At 48.2% G+C, this 17450-nt stretch overlaps 1 protein-coding gene across 1 annotated transcript in view; it reads right to left on the bottom strand.

Moving 5' to 3' along the window:
* Positions 1-17450, bottom strand: part of LOC133107754 (chloride channel protein 2-like) — a 112147-nt gene that overhangs the window by 46809 nt on the left and 47888 nt on the right. The window contains exons 3-4 of the mRNA XM_061216910.1: positions 13833-13874; positions 1845-1976 (exon numbers count right to left, since the gene is read on the bottom strand). Of these exons, the coding sequence (XP_061072894.1) occupies positions 1845-1976; positions 13833-13874 (174 nt within the window). The remainder of the gene's footprint in view (positions 1-1844; positions 1977-13832; positions 13875-17450) is intronic.

Here is a 17450-nt window from a genome sequence, read left to right on the forward strand (position 1 = left end):
AGTCTTGCTAAAGTACATGTCACAAAGACAGGACCGTGAAGACGCTTCCATTCACACACACGCACGCACGCACCCACAGAGAACCCCCCAGGGACACACACTCCGGTCTTCACCAGTGGGACATTAACCCCTCACTCATGCGCACAGCAGTTGCAGTCATCCTCCATTGGCGTATTGATGTAATCTGACATCTATCTGCAGCGCTGCTAAAAAAGGCAGAAAGCCAAAAGCCTAATCAGCTGGAAGGCGGGATCATACACAGTCTATACGGGGGCTGGGGGTTCATGACTGGGGCATGGCCTGTCAATCATCAGGGGCCTGTTACAAAAGGCCAATCAGAAATAAAAACATTGGGCAGCCACCTACCACAGGCTATGAATATATGTAATCGTACTATCTGAACAGTGGAAGGCACGCAGAGGTGGAAAACTACCAGAGGATGCGACAATACAGTATGTCATCGCCTGCATGTTTTGGGCGCAAGTCAATCTTATTTGGTGTTCAATTTTGCTATTGATTGACAACAGCCTATGAATTCATTTTCAGTTAAATGACAGGCACTTTTCCCATTGGCACAGTGCATGGAGCGCAAACTGAGGCCTTCTACACCTCCCACCCACACCCCTCCCGCAACAGCAGGGGGGGGTAGCTACTGCCCCCGCCCACTCCCTGCGAATTCATGCCACTCTACCATTCACATCTCGGTCTCCCTCAAATGCCAACTGCCACTCCAGCAAGAAAGAGCTGTCATTACCCCCTCCTGAATTATACAGTCTGAAGCCATTCGCAGTGAATTGCAGCTAGAACAACAGCGAGAACAGCAGTGACTCACAACCCGCAATTAAAAACCCTTCTGTCTCTCAAAGTCACTGCACTGGCTCAAGTTCTTTCTCCCGCGGTGGAGAAGCAGAGTGTTTTAGTGAGTCCTGCCCGGGCCTCTCTCTGCAGCAGGACGGTAGTGACAGTGCAGGGGACGTCTAAGCAGCGGAAGCGGGGAGAGTGTAGCCTGGAGCAGCGATTATGGGAGGCTCATAAATAATGGAGAGAGGTTTCCTCTAGGGCTGCATTAGCAGTGCAGACTGGCCTGCACACCAGCTCCACTCACACACAGATGCACGCACACACACGCACACGCACACAAATATACAGTATATACACAAACATGTACACACATGTATGAATACACACACAGCGCTCATGCACATACACACAAACACATATATAATACACTCACGCTGTAGCATAAATTCCAGCCATATGCGCAAGCTCTCACACTTAAGCACTCATATACACATAACACACACAAAGGCCACTTATTCCCAGACATACACTCACTTCAAAAAACCCACAGGTTTTATTCTGCCTAAACAACTGATGAAGAAGCATGCAGCTGACCAGGCTGCCAGTGCACCAGGTCCAAAGCACAGTGAGAGGGAATGAGGCTTACAGCAGGAACACACACAAACTTTCGGCTACCATCACTCACACAAAACTTTTAATGAGCGTCTCACTACAATACGGTGGATGCTGGATCCCCCTCTCTCCCCCACACTCTGTCCCTACCCGTCCGTTCTCCGAAAGCATCCCCCGTCCTCCACACCACACCCCTGTGAAGAGAGGCCTACCCCAATTCAACCGTCCTCCATTTTAAACTGTCAGCTTTTGCAGAGATGAAGCCCTGTTCCGCTGCTAATTACCACTGAGAAGGGTAGAATAATGGCTTCCCTAACTCTATGGCTGTCAGGACCCTCTCTCCACACCACTATCTCTGAGCTGCATTGTTTTCCTCCCTTTCTTCATCCTCTCCTCTCCCCCGCTCCACCACCCAACATTTCCCAGCTCACCTTGCAGGCAGATGGCGATGGCGAAATCAACCACCCAGCTGACTAGCGCCATGACCAGGCCCAGGAGGATGAGGAAGATCCAGTCTTCGCCCACGCGTGAGATGAGGAACTTCTGACAGCGGACGGTGCAGACTGCAGGAAGAACGAGGGAGGGGGGGGAAACTGTGAGAACAATTGTGTAATTTACCACTGCATGAGAAACTACATTACCCAGAGTCCAACACGGGCTCCAAGCCCTGCCCTCATGGGATTTTTCAAAAACAGCACACCACAATAGGTGTTACTGAAGGAATGAACATATATACCCCCGCCCCTGGGTCTGTTTCAGCCGACATACCAATTTACCCATGATTCACCTGATGTCCAGCATCGTGCTCTATCAGCAGGTCAAATTATCCACCACAGGCGTATGTTCCCGAAACCTGTGAGCCAACAGGAGGAACAATCATATTGGCCGTAAACCCACTCATGAGTAATGTCCACTTTAGGACCACCTGACCCCAAGCAGAGTGGACCGCAGAGGGCCGAAGGGTGCGGCGGACAGAACACAAACCGCGCGGTCCCAGAACATGACCGTTACCTGTGAGAATGACCGACACCAAGTAACAGAAGAGAGCCACGGGGGTCCGCCGTCTCTACGGCAACGAGCGCAAGGGTATGGGGCAGCGAGCGAGAGAACGCTTCTCTATAATTATCCCCGGAGAGAGTCATTCTCATTCTGCTGCCCTCCCTGGGAGAGGGGGAGCGAGAGAGCGGGGAGAGATGGAAGAGCGGAGTGGTGGCCATGGAGACCGAGCTGCAGGAAGGTGGAGAAGGGAGATGTCAGAGATCAGAGCAGTGCAGATGGAGATTCTTGAGGGCTGTAAGACATCGCATGATTTCTGGGCAGTTCCTGAGCTCTATGGTGTTGATCTGGACAGTTTCTGAGTACTATAGTGTTGATCTTGGCTGTTCATGAGCTCTATGGTGTTGATCTGGGCGGTTCCTGAGCTCTATGGTGTTTATCTGGGTGGCTCCTGAGCTCTATGGTGTTGATCTGGACAGTTTCTGAGCACTATAGTGTTGATCTGGGCTGTTCCTGAGCTCTATGGTGTTGATCTGGGTGGCGCCTGAGCTCTATGGTGTTGATCCAGAGGTGGTGCAGAGAAACAATATGGTTGAATTGTTTATGGGGGGTATCGGGGGAGGAGGAGTGAGGGATTTGTTTTCCTCCTTCCATCTCTCCATCTCACAGGTTTCACGCGAAACGCACGGAAACTCTACCCCTCTGACCTCAGAAAGAAGAGGACGCAGGAGCAGTGGTGTGTGTCATCAGTCTTAAACGCAGCACTCCTCTCTCAACACCCAGCTAAAGGGAGAATCAATCTTTAATGAGTCTTTTAGCTGGTCGACAGGTGTGTATGTGTGCCTCTGTCTGTCTGCCTGTCTGTCAGCGGGCCATCTGTAAACGGTAGACGACACTGCTAGCAGTCTGGGAGCATACAGATAAATCTCTGCAGATGTAATCCAAACCGCTTCAGCGGTCTCCCCCAGTGTGACTCCTCTCCATCTCAGCCTTCAGACAGGCTTTTATCAGACCCGCCTCGGCCCCAGGACGAGAGTGCTGGAATTGAGCGGTTCAACAGGTGAGCTTTTCTTCCACTGCACTGTCCTCATCTGCCCACAGTCCTCCTCTCCTCTCCTCCTTTTCCCTGACCTCCCATCCCCCCATCCCCCCACCCCCGCTCCTATCTGTCGCCTGAGGGGAACCCAGTCCATGCTAAAGCCTGCAGGGATGTGAGCCAGGCTTATTTTGGGGAAGACTACTCTGCAATGGCTTGGCCAGTCCCCTGAACCTGCTCCCAGAACCTGTTCCCAGAACCTGCTCCCTGAACCTGCTCAACAATTGCCTGGCAGCTAATCCCGACAGAAAACACACCAAGGGGACCAAGAGGGAAAAAGGGATGAAGCGAGGGAGAGATTAAGAGAGGGAAAGAGAGAGAAAGGTGGCAAAAAGGATGCAGGCGACATAAACGGATGGACTTCATGCTCTCGTCCGGTTCCTGCAAGCACGTCTCATGACTGCAGAGGTGAATAATTTAGCACCGCAGGCTAATGAACACATCAAATCTGTCATGTTTAAAGTGTCCAAACATTTTTCCTCTTTCTTTTTTTCCTTTAAGATGATGAAAGGGAGGTTCCCACACAGATAGGCCTGTCAACCGATGAGTAAGTGATGGATTTTTAATCGCTCTCCTGTTCTGCACCCCTGGCCCGTTCAATTCCTCTCCCTCCCCAAAAGCACATCTCTTTTCCTCGGGATCAGAGACAAGGGTCTCATTTATCAAACCTGCATGAACACAAATCCCATCCAAGAATATGCCATTCATCAAAACGATGTTTCAGAGGAATCCCCCTTACACACAAACAAAGACACACACACACACACACACACACACACAAACCTTTGTTCTCCCCATTCATTAAAAAATAATAATAGAATTAAAATTACAATACCTCTAAAAAGGTAGCTCAATCACCTGCTCTGTTTAAGTAAATACGATACTCAAATGCTCAGTAACCTTTTCACATAGCCACAGAAGCAGCTGGATTGCAGATGGAAGCAGAGGCAGTGATGCAGAAGTGGAATTATAACCTAGATAAACACTTCCTTTCGGCCCGTTTCTCGATATAGGCAGTGAGAGCGATACCTGGCACACAGGAGAAATCACACTGGAATATCACGCTAAACACTCGCTCCAATTAACACCTGTTCTACCGACAGCATCGAACACTTACATAACCGATGACACACACGTCCATGCGATCCGTGTGTGCCGATGCACGTACGCTCACGAGTACACGCGCGCAGACACGCGCGCAGACACGCGCGCAGACACACACGCAGACACACACGCAGACACACACGCACACACACACACACACACACACACACACACACACACACTCCTGTTCCTCTGGCCCACTCTTGTTCCCTATGCTGGCAGTACTGGCCAGGATCAGATAAGATGTGAGAATGTGGGAGAGGATTTACAGCTCTGCTGATCTGATCATAATAGCAATTATCACAAGGAGACCATTTGTGTGAGTATGCAGGCAATATTTGTGTTTAAGAATCTGTGTGCGTGCGCGTGTGGGTATGGGCACATTAGTGTGTGTGCGTGTGTGTGTGTGTGTGTGTGTGCGTGCGCGTGTGGGTATGGGCATATTAGTGCGTGTGTGTGTGTGTGTATATGTATGTAAGCATGTGTGCACCCATATGTGTGCATGCATGTATGTGTGTGCGTGTGTATGTGCATGTTATATGCACCCGTGTATATGTGTATGTGCTTGTGTGTGTATGTGTATGTGCACTCGTGCACGTGTGTGTGCGGGCGCATGTGTGTATGTATGTATGTATGTATGTATGTATGTGTGTGTGTGTGTGTGTGTGTGTGTGTGTGTGTGTATGAGCGTGCGTGTGAGTCTGAATGACAGTGTGGACCTGTAACTGCCTCCATTTTCTCCCACCCACTGACCAGCTGTAGACACCAGGCTGTCCTCTCCCTCCATCCCTCGCTCTATACACTCATTCATCTCTCCCCTCTTTCTTTAACATCTCCCCACGAGAGTTTAGAGAATAGCATTTTCACATTTGGCCTTTACATGACAACAAATAGCCGAGGCATGTGTGAATAGGCTACAAGTTCCCTCCTTTCTCAGTGAATTAGGCCATAATGCGAGTTAAATTTGGTTAAATTGTACAAACAAGCCAATTTGGATCATTTTCTTTGCATCATAAAACAGACGATGTTTAACCGAGCTACGTTTGTTGTTTCACTTGGACGAAAGGCACCAATATGCCATTTTGCAGGCCTTGGAAGCAAAGCTTGGCAGCCGGGCCAGAGTTTGTCTGCCCACGTTTGAGCCGAAGCTCAACATTTCTGTGAAATGTTCAAGGAACTGGGCATTATCTACTTTTTCACTTTGACTTTTTAATCAAGGGTGCCTATTTGAATCCATTCAATTCCGTTCTGTATAATATAATGTTTTGGTTCCACGTTGATAACCGGTCTATTGACGACAGCAGGAGCCCTAAAATGAAAAATGGTTAGGTGGGGAAGTGGTGTATAATGTTATGACTGATGATCAACAACTCTGTTATTTTGGTCAGGTCAGCCACCGAAATTTCACGCCCAATTGAAACCCCAAGCACACCCTCTTACAGTATGCACCCACTCTCTCCGTCATTCTTCAATTGCTAGACAGCAAAAGAAAGCGCTTGACAAATCAGCAGCTATGTGTGTAGAATATTATAAGTACACTGCTCTGAGTTGACAACATTAGGCTCTAAGAGGAGAACGGACGGACGGACGGGGGGGGGGAGGGGGTTGAACTAGGGCTTCTCTCTCATATTTTTGGGGGCAGTTATGAGAGGGCAGGATGATCGGGGTGAAAGTTTAATAATTAATTGTTCTTTTTTCGCTTTATGGAACTGAACGCCTCCCTTGTCTCTCCCTCTGATTGTTTCATCGTCTGGTTTCAGAAAAAGCACGGCGACGCCATCAGCTTCTAATTGCGGTTGCCATGGCTACAGAATGCATCCTTTCTCAGGTAATATGTGTGAGCGAGACAGAGAGACAGAGAGAGAGAGAGAGAGAGAGAGAGAGAGAGAGAGAGAGAGAGAGAGAGAGAGAGAGAGAGAGAGAGAGAGAGAGAGAGAGAGAGAGAGAGAGAGAGAGAAAGAGAGAGAGAGAGAGAGAGAGAGAGAGAAAGAGAGAGAGAGACAGAGAGACAGAAAGAGAGAGAGAGAGACAGAGACAGAGAGACAGAAAGAGAGAGAGAGAGACAGAGACAGAGAGACAGAAAGAGAGAGAGTTGTGCGGTTCTCCCCTGGTAATGGCTTTATTTGTCTCCTGCCCCTATTCTCAGCGTCCCGCTGCCGAATCCGTCCAGGGCACTGCTCATCACGGCAAGAGACAAACCAAGTGCCAAGCACACAAGTGAGGAACTAGAGATGGGGATGAGGGCTCATTAGGCTGAAGGTCATGAGGGCTCTCTCTCTGTGTAAAGAGCCATATTACAGTGGGCAGGAGTACACACGGGTCTGCTGTTTTGACTGATTCTAATGTCTGGGTCTGAGCAGGGCTTGCTCCACATTGCCCCCAGCTGACACACTGTGTTACTGCAGCCTGTCATGGCCTGAACATCGTATTGCTGATCATGGATCGTACAGTTTCTGAGGGAATCAAATGGCATAAATAGTATTGCACACACACACACACACACACACACACAAGTGCAACACAGGGGCCCATTCTCCGTGTCCCTCTCCTCTGCACATGAGAGACTCCATCAGTGTTATGTCACGGTTCACGGGAGAGCAGCTGAACAACATCATTTTCCTCAACAGCCTCCACATGTTGACATCTGGAGCCATAATCCCATTCCCAATGAGCAGCATCAAGGTGTCATCCATTTTCTTTTATGGGTGTGTGCTTATGTGTGTCCATCTGTGTGCATGTGTGCAGCATATTATTGGTGTCGAGAGAGAGAGAGAGGGGGGGTGTGAGAGAGAGAGGGTGTGAGAGAGAGAGAGGGTGTGAGAGAGAGAGAGGGTGTGAGAGAGAGAGAGGGTGTGTGAGAGAGAGAGGGTGTGAGAGAGAGAGAGAGGGTGTGAGAGAGAGGGAGAGGGTGTGAGAGAGAGAGAGAGAGAGGGTGTGAGAGAGAGGGAGAGGGTGTGAGAGAGAGAGAGAGAGAGGGTGTGAAGGAGAGAGAGAGAGGGTGTGAGAGAGAGAGAGGGTGTGTGAGAGAGAGAGGGTGTCAGAGAGAGGTGAGCAGTGACCCTCCCTCACAGGGCACTGACACACTCCTGTAAAAGAGTGTACTACAAGTGTGTGTGTGTGTGTGTGTGTGTGTGTGTGTGTGTGTGTGTGTGTGTGTGTGTGTGTGTGTGTGTGAGCCACGTGGAAACCATGAGATTTGAATTCACACATGAAGGTGATGGTCTGAAATTATGAAATACAGGCAAACCTAAAAGGAGAACGCTTTCACACTGGCCCTTGCCTCATTCTTAATGCGGCTGTAAACAGGATGTTTATGTAGATCTATGTAAATACCCTAATGTAAATGTGATGTAAACCTGATGCTTGTGTACAAGGTGTATGGTGTGTCCTTGCATGGTAATGAAGTTCCAACAGCTCAGACAGAGCGATCAAACCTCAGAGCTCTTGAATCACAGGTAGAGTTGGGTACATGAGTACATATAGGAGGCTAAAATGAATGCTGTTGCGGTGTTCTGGTGTAAACTGATGGAGTCTCCATCAAGTCTTTAAATCATAATGAGTCCAGAAAGCTGGCGCTCTGTGTATGAACGGTAATCTGCACAGCACTGCAAAAATTTACCGTCTTAACAAGCGTTTTAGTTTTGCAAGAAGACTTAAGATCTTATTTTTTTCTCTCAAGTAAAAAATATTCGCTTGTTTTAAGCTACCATTGACAAGTGAAATGTTTTACCCCATTAGCAGATCTTGAAATGAGTCAGACTTCACTGGAAATATTTTGCAAAAAAGAAAAAGAAAGTCGATACAAGACTAAAATACTTGTTGAGATTAAATTATTCTTTGGTTTTTGAACTGAACAGTTAAATAATCTGCATAATATGAGTGCAGGCTCGTATTTGAGAAGGAGACCAACAGTCAGAATCACTTGGAGTGAAAGGTCATGTTCACAGACAGTAGGGGTCTGTCTCTAGACCAGGGGAGTCATATACAAAATGGCCCACTACAGCACTAGAACCTCTGATTCTACTCAAGGTCTTGATTGATGACTAAAAGAAAATCCTGCACCTACACCGGCCCTGTTCAGAAAAGATTGGATACTCCCGCTCTAGACTAAGCCCATGAGGCAGGCTGACTACACTTAAAACCGTATTCCTGAGGTAAACCCACAGGCTACATTAATGAGCTACACAGCCCTACTGTACGCTGTGGAGGTCCCACAGGGCACTGGGACGTTGCTGCTGGAGGTATCCACACAGCCAGGAGCATACATAGCAGCTCTCTGAATGGAGCACACAGGAAGCCTGCCCACACCAGGCCTCAGAGCGATAGGCATTTCATTAACCTTCAGTGACAGAATTCATCAGCTAATGGTTACACTGTCCACATTTAACTGAGTGGGACCGAGCTACAAAGAGCCTGCAGCACTGCAGACCGCAACCAGCAATCTGCAATAACCACACACACACGTACACACACACGTACACACACACACACGTACACACACGTACACACACGTACACACACGTACACACACGTACACACACGTACACACACGTACACACACGTACACACACACACACACACACACACACACACACACGTACGTACACACACACACACACGTACGTACGTACGTACACACACACACGTACGTACACACACACATACACATTTAACTGAATGGGACCGAGCTACAAAGAGCCCCTAGGACTGCGGACCATAATCAGGAATCAGCGGTAGCGCCCCACCACCCCCCTACACACACGCACACGCACGCACACGCACGCACACGCACGCACACGCACGCACACGCACGCACACGCACGCACACGCACGCACACGCACGCACGGACAATGGTCTTGGGCATTCTTGGACAGCTGCGGATGACGGCAGTCCCCTAATGGGTCTGTTTTGTTTGAGTCTTTGTTTTTTGAACTAGGCAGGTGAAAGTGTATCTGTCTGACCCACTGTGTGGTGATTGAGACTCACAGAGGGGTGGAGAGGGTTTGTCCCTGAAAATCTCATTACACCCGTCTCCTCTAGCCTGGCCTGAGACCAGCGGTCTCCACTTAGCAAAGGGGACAGTGGATACCCATCGCTCCCAGCTCAAGGGCTGCTACCTCCCTAATGCTGCACCAGAAACTAAGCACACCAGACCTGTCTGAGCATTCATCTGTGTGCATGTGTGTGTGTGCCTCTGTGTGTGTTCCTCTGCACTAACACACAGACTCTCTCACTCTCTCTCTCTCTCACACACACACACACACACACACACACACACACACACAAGCGCGCGCGCAAACGTGTAAATTAGATAAACAAGCCGATCTATCTGACTGAGGACAGCAGTAGCCCCTGACCCTCTCACCCACGCACGCAGGACACGATCAATTCTGCTACAACACGCCCCGCAATGAATGACAACATCCCATTGTCATAGCAACACCTTCTCCCCCTCCAGTGAGCTCCGTGTGTACCTGTGAGTCATACCTCCTGAGAGACCCCCAGGAGAGAGTGTGTGTGTGTGTGTGTGTGTGTGTGTGGCTGTACCTGCGCGTTTGTGTGTGTCGGTGTGCGTGTGTGAGTGGCTGTGCCTGCACATTTGTGTGTGTGTGTGTGTGTGGCCGTACCTGCGCGTTTGTGTGTGCGTATGTGGCCGAGAGAGAGAGCGAGTGAAAGAGGGAAAGAGAGGGGGGGGGGGAACAGAGAGAGAGACAGAGACCTGAGACTGCTCATCAATGAATTCTGAAAATTTTATGTGGGAACACGAAATAAGAAAAAGTAATTTCGGGGGGAGGAGGAAATGAAAATGTCAACCATGTTCAAACTCAAGAGGGAGTGAATAAGACACGGAGAGAGGGTGGGGGTAGAGGAGCCTACAGAACAGCCTGCTGCCCAATAACTTCTCCAGACCGAGCGGTCCAACAGAACACCACGGTTAATCAGAACCTCACCAACAATATGGCTGCCATCATCGCCTTTTAGACCTCCTGCTGTACATGGTTTAAATGGCAGTCCCTGCTCAATTCTGTCTAACTGTCTCACAACGGACCAATGGGAGGGAGCAGAGACAGTTCAGAGGGGGCAATACCCAGTAAGCATATAGTAGAGAAATATTCTAGCCAATTAAAGTACTTCAATTCCCCAAGTGGTGCCTCCATAAGCAAACGTCCTCAGAGTGAGAAGGTCCTCTCACACAGGGGATTGATCCGTGTCACTCACACCTGATCCTAGCAGGCTACAACGCCACGGAAACTTTGGACGGGAACGTCCACATCCATGTCTGTGGGAAGGGTGCCATGTAGAGGTCTCAGATTTCAGACACATTACAGAAACAAATGCAGCAACAGGGGCACTGAGAGATTTGGTTTCACCTGAGAAACGCAAGACTGAATTCCTGACATTTAAAGGTTCCACACCCTGACAGTATTGGGTTTGGTTTCCCTGGTATCCTAGCCAAATCTTTCCAACTATTGTAATCAATTCCCTGTTCAACAAGCTACATAAATCCCAGATAATGTGTGGAAATTCCTCAAGTGAAAATCTGTCGCTGTGTATCATCAGGGTGGGGCTGCTAAATTGATTGAGGTGTCAAAGCCCTCCCTCAAACTCTCGGGTCCATGATTAGTATTACAATGGCAATCCAGGGGATGGATGATATGACACGTTTGAGTTACAGCCCCCCTGGATCGGCAGGGGCAGGGGGGAGGCGGGGAGGTGATGGGGAGACCCCCTGGGCTGCACCGGGCTGCCCCTCTCCTCCCCCCCCATTACCCCCGGCAGCAGGAGCACCCCAGGTCTGGAGCCCTGGTGTAGCGCAGCTCAGCGCAGTCATTAACCTTTGAGGGGGGACGTCAAACGGCTCATTAAAACGGCGTTCCTCAGGTTGCGTGTGAATCTGAGGGCTCGAGCCGGCCGGCACTCGGAGGTTCTTCCCGTAAATCTGCCGGAGGGAGCTCCGGAGGGAGAGCGGGGGGGGTGAGCAGCTCACATCAGCTCTCATCCCACCGGGGCTCTGCCACGTTCACCCGCCCTGCTCCCCACGCTCCTCTCCTCAGCACGGCACAGACCCGCACAGCGCTCTCCCACTCCCTAACAAACGGGCTTCAGCTCCTCACTTCCTGGTCTAAGATGGTGTATGGCCGTTTTTGTACCCCATTTTTAGCACAGCGTTTACAGCATAGGGGGAAATAGTAGTAAACAGTAAGGCCAATAGCTTCAGGTTAGTATAGCACGTTAGCCAGCAGTAGTTTAAATGAAACTGGCAGCATCTGCTTCTGGGGTAAATGGGTTGTTGAGGTTGACTGTGAGAGAGTGACTGACATTTCGCCTGCAGTGTCATTCAAGTCATTTGCGGAAGATAGAAACCATTCCCTTTCAGGGTCATCTCTCTGAGACACACACACGCACACGCACACACACACACACACAGACACACACACACACTACACCACACTCACATTCTACACTCGTCACAGTAATCCCAAAAAGAAATGAGACTTGAGAGAAAGACCAACGGAAGGATCTCTAATCTGGTGTAGGTCTGCTATCATTAATTAAAAGTATTAATAACAAACTTTGGTGCCTGAGGTTTTAAATCACAGCAGCAGTCTCGGAAACGGGGTGGGCATTGATCACCCTGTCAGCCTGCAGTTTAATCAAAGACATTAATCTTTCTTCCCTTTTAATTATTTAGACATTTCAACACATTTATGATTATTTGTACTCCGACTGTCAGAAGGCTGTCTGGGGTGTGTAGCTGGAGGGAAAGGGGGAGGTCGCTGAACATGACTGAACGTAGCCTCCTTCCTGCACACACCACACACACACACACACACACACACACACCCGAGTCCTGGAGGGAGGAGGTAGGGGGAGACATGACGGAGCTCCTGGTTGATTCATGTCCAGGATTCACCTGCGTGACAGACACAGGAACACTGCCACTGTCCCACAGGTGCAACGCAAATGAGCGGTCACGTGTGTGTGTGTGTGTGTGTGTGTGTGTGTGTGTGTGTGTGTGTGTATAAAAAGCTGCAAGTCTAGCATCAGCAAAAGGCATGCTGCATTTCTTTGTACACCATCTCCATATACAGCAGTATTTCTGGAGAGTTCTACATTACTGCAGCCACACGCAGTCATCTGCAGCCTGGGCATGGTCTCTGAGGGTGTTTAACAGCTAATAACAGTTTTAATTCATTTTCATTTTTAATTCATTCGACAAATCTGACTAAATGAAAGTCCAAACACAAGACTTGCTTTTAGCTATTGTCGGAGAACACCAGAGACAGAGTGTCTCAGAGCACTGGTATTAAACATAAAACGTGGCGTGGGAGTCTGGAGGCAAAAGCACAAGGCAAGACAATAAAAGATCATATAAAAATGTCTGTTTAGACTATAAACAAAACAATTGTGGAAATGCGCCTTTCCCCATATCTTGCTGTCACTACAAATTATTATTGCGTGTGTCTATGAATGTGTGTGTGTGTATGTATGCGTGTGTGAATGTATGTGCCTGTGTATGCGTGTATGCATGTGTGTGTGTATATGCGTGTGAGTGTATGCATGTGTGTGTGTGTATGCGTGTGAGTGTATGCATGTGTGTGTGTGTGTGTGTGTGTGTGTGTGTGTGTATGCGTGTGAGTGTATGCGTGTGTATACATCATGTGTATGTGCATGTGTATGCATCTCATCCGTGTGGACATGTGAGTACTTGTATACTAGGTATGAGAGTGCGTGATTCTGGACCGATACTCCATTTTGGCTCCAGTGATGAGCAGGCGACAGGACTGAAGCGTATCCCCTACAAACAGGAGCGAGAGCAGGGGAAGAGATGGGAGGCGGGGCTGGGGTCAGAATGGGTGGAGCTGTAGCGAGATTTAACTGAAGGCCTGTTGCTTTTCTTTTACTCCACACATACAAGGCAAAGACCCGTCTCAGAGCTAGACCAGTCTCAAGTCTCAGAGCTAGACCAGTGCGCCCCGTGCACGAAGAGAAAAGCAACCTGACCTGACAAAGCCGTGTCATGATGTCATGAGGTCAGAGCTGTATGCTGGTATCTGTGGTTACTCAACATGGAAGGAGAGTTAAACCTGACTGCTACTGCTACAGAGAGGACACACGCACACAGACAGATGGCACTGCTGTTTAATTGATGCAGTTATTAATAGTTTGGGGAGGAAAGCGTTTAATGCGTTTTAATTGATTCATCAAGATGAGCTTTACCAGATACAAAGTCCTGAGGAGGCTCCAGGGCGTAGGGATACCCTGGGGACAGATAACAATAACAGGCACAGTTAGAGCGGCCACCTCCTCCTGCATCCGGCCCTGTATCCCTCCGCCTCACGCGCTCTCAATCTCACATCTTTCACTGCCGCAGGGGATCACATCAACATCGGCACAAATAAGAGGACAGCCCGTTGTTACTACAACTACTAATGCTACTGTTACTACTGCTGCTGCTACAGCAGCTACTACTACTGCTGCTACTACAGCTGCTATTAGAACTGCTACTACTACTGCTATTAGTACCGCTGCTACTAATTCTGCTATTAGAACTGCTGCTACGACTACTACAGCTATTAGTATGGCTACTACTACTATTAATACAGTTACTACTACTATTAATACGGCTACTACTACTACTATTAATACGGCTACTACGACTACTATTAATACGGCTACTACTACTACTATTAATACAGCTACTACTACTACAACGACTATTAATACTACTACTACTACTACTACTACTATTAGTACTGTTATTAGTACTGCTACTACTGTTTTTAAAATTCCAATACTACTACTGCTATTAATACTTCTTCTCTTGTTACAACTAATACTAGTACTGCTACTACTAATGCCAATGCTGCCACTACTACTGCTGCTGCTGCTGCTGCTACTACTAGATCCTGATGAATATACTTTGACACCAAGTATATTGTGTTTGCAATCCTAAATAAATGATGCACACAAGAAACAGCTGTTTGATGTCTCAAAACCATAGGTGCACTCATAACAGCGAGGAAACTATGAAGAGTGAATTAGATTAGAATTAAGCTTCATTTTATTCAACAACCTTCAATATGGCGAGAGAACACGCGCATACATTCTGATGGGGCCTTTCATGCGTCGACATTTCCAGCCATGGTTTATCATTCCTTACAGCAGAACGCAAAGGTTCCGCCACACTCCCGCTTCAATAAGGAATTTACTGTATGTGTGTCACCGTGGCAACCATGACTGTGACATGCCAAGACCTCTCTTCTTCTCTCCATCTGTCTCGCCGTGTCCCAAACACAGCTCTACTCCCCTTTCCCTTCCACTTTGGTGCTACAGACAGGCGGCAGAGGACGAGGTGCGATATTTAGGATGTGAGAGGAAAGATATGGAGGGAGAGAAACGGAGAGGTAGATAGAGAGGAGGAATGAAGAGAGTGCAGCAGGTGAGTGATGCGTTTGGCCGTTCTGTAGCCAAGTCCCTGCGCTTGCAGGACTGATGATTCATGCGTTTGCAGGAGACAAGAACAGATGGGGAGGGGGCACCTCCCTACCAAACAGCCATGTGTGCAGAATCATACAGCCCCACAGAGCCCAAAGCGCGCACACGCGTGCACGCACACACATAGACACACACAGGAGTACACACATGAGCACAAGCACATCTACACACATGAGTACACACACACACACACACACACACACACACACACACCAGCGCATACACAGTACGCGCACACTGTTCACTTGTAAAGACACACTTATATTGTTCAACATTACACACTCTCTTGGATTTGATCATTTTCAGCTTTAAAGCTGAATTTAGAGCCCATTGACGCAGGCTCATCCTCCCTGCTATCTGTTGCTATCGTTAGCTCTCCGCCCTCACTTAGCTGCCAGGAGCGCATCATTGTAGTGAGTCACTTGCATGAACATTCTCTACACTGCAAAAAAACTAAAAACCTCTTATATTGAGACGTAAAAATCGCATTTCTCTTACTTTTATGCTAAATGAGACAAAAATATTGTCAATGAAGCAAGACGTTTTCAGTCATTTCAAGATTCACCAATGGGTTAAGAAAATTTCACTCGTCAACCAGACTACAATTTAAAACTGATATTTCCAACTCGAGAGAAAAAGTGTCATTACACATAATACGTGTGGTAAGACAGTCATTTCTTGCAGTGCATGGCTCGCTTATATTTAAGGAGCCAAGTACCCACAGAAGGGAGAGAGGAGTGTGGCTGAAATAGAGAGAGGAAGGGAGGTGAGCTTAAATCACCAGTAATGGTCCACTTGGCAGTTTGGTTGTGCAATGAAACCAATGCCATTAAAAAGATTGTAATAAAAGCAAAGAAAACGCATGAAGAAAATGGCTTTTAGAGTAAAAATGATTCAGTTTCAGCAGCAGGACACAAGGCAGTGTGTGTACCAGGGCGTGGTACATGAGATAGTGTGTGTAACAAGGGTGCGCTATATGAGACAGGGCGTGTGTAACCTGGGCGACATCTGATATATTGACCTGATCGCCCCTCCATGTGTGGATGTTTTGTTTTGTTGATTCACCTGCATGTTACGGCCTGAAGTATTTATGAGCTTTTGCACTTTATGGGAAGTTAGTGTTAAATAATGCACGTAGAAAATGATGAACATAAATCAACTAAAATGGCTGTCGAAATAGCAATGAGCACCATTATAAGTGGAGATATAAAATACTGTCCATTATTCTTAAAAACTTGCTTTTCATTTGTATGCATTTTTCACAAGTGGACTATTAGGGTTAACTGCAGTGTGCGTAGCTGGAGTTTACACCTCGGGATATAACCCTGGACCAGAGAGCTGCATTACAACTGGAACAGCTATACAAATCTGTGAAATAAGGATTAGCCGTTCCAATTGTAATGCAGTTCAGTGGTCCAGGGGTTTAAACCCCAGGTTTAAACGGCAGCTATGCACACTGCAGTTGACCCTCTAAGTTGCTTTTCTGTGTTGAACTGTGAAAACTCTTTCACGAGAAAACTGTGTATAAATGGCAGTTAAACTAGCGGATCGGAAGCAATCTAAAGAAAGGTCAAGAGGAGCTTTCCTGGGGAGAGGCGTGAAACAGCAGGTGAAATGGGAACTTTTCCCAGCTGTCCGGGCGAGGTGAGTGGATGGGATAGTCAGTGCTGATTAGGGCTTATGGGATCTGGGGAGAGAGCTTCACAGCCCACAGCTGGATATAAAACATCACTGACACACACACATCCCTGCGTACTGCTGTAACACACACGCACACACACACACACACACACACAAACACACAGACATCCCTGCATACTGCTGACACACACACAAACACACACCGCCCTGTGTACTACTGTAACACACACACACACACACACACACACACAAACACACATCCCTGTGTACTACTGTAACATAGACACACATCCCTGCATACTGCTGACACACACAAACACACACCGCCCTGCATACTACTGTAACACACACACACACACATCCCTGCGTACTACTGTAATACACACACACACACACACACACACACACACACACACACACACACACACACATCCCTGCGTACTACTGTAATACACACACACACACACACACACACATCCCTGTGTAGCGCTGACGCAGACACACAAGCACTCCTGCATAGCGCTGACACACACACACACACACACACACCAGGGCGCGCTGGGAGAATGTGAGTGTGTGGCAGCAGATGAGACCAGGGCTGGGGACGCGACTGACCTGTGTAACTGTGACAGTTATGAGTCACACAGGCACAGCTGTGTGTTTACACAGGGCCAACCAGAGCCTCAGAGCAGCACTCTA

This window comes from Conger conger, chromosome 13 (genome assembly GCF_963514075.1).
Source record: "Conger conger chromosome 13, fConCon1.1, whole genome shotgun sequence".
Lineage (NCBI taxonomy): Eukaryota > Metazoa > Chordata > Actinopteri > Anguilliformes > Congridae > Conger > Conger conger.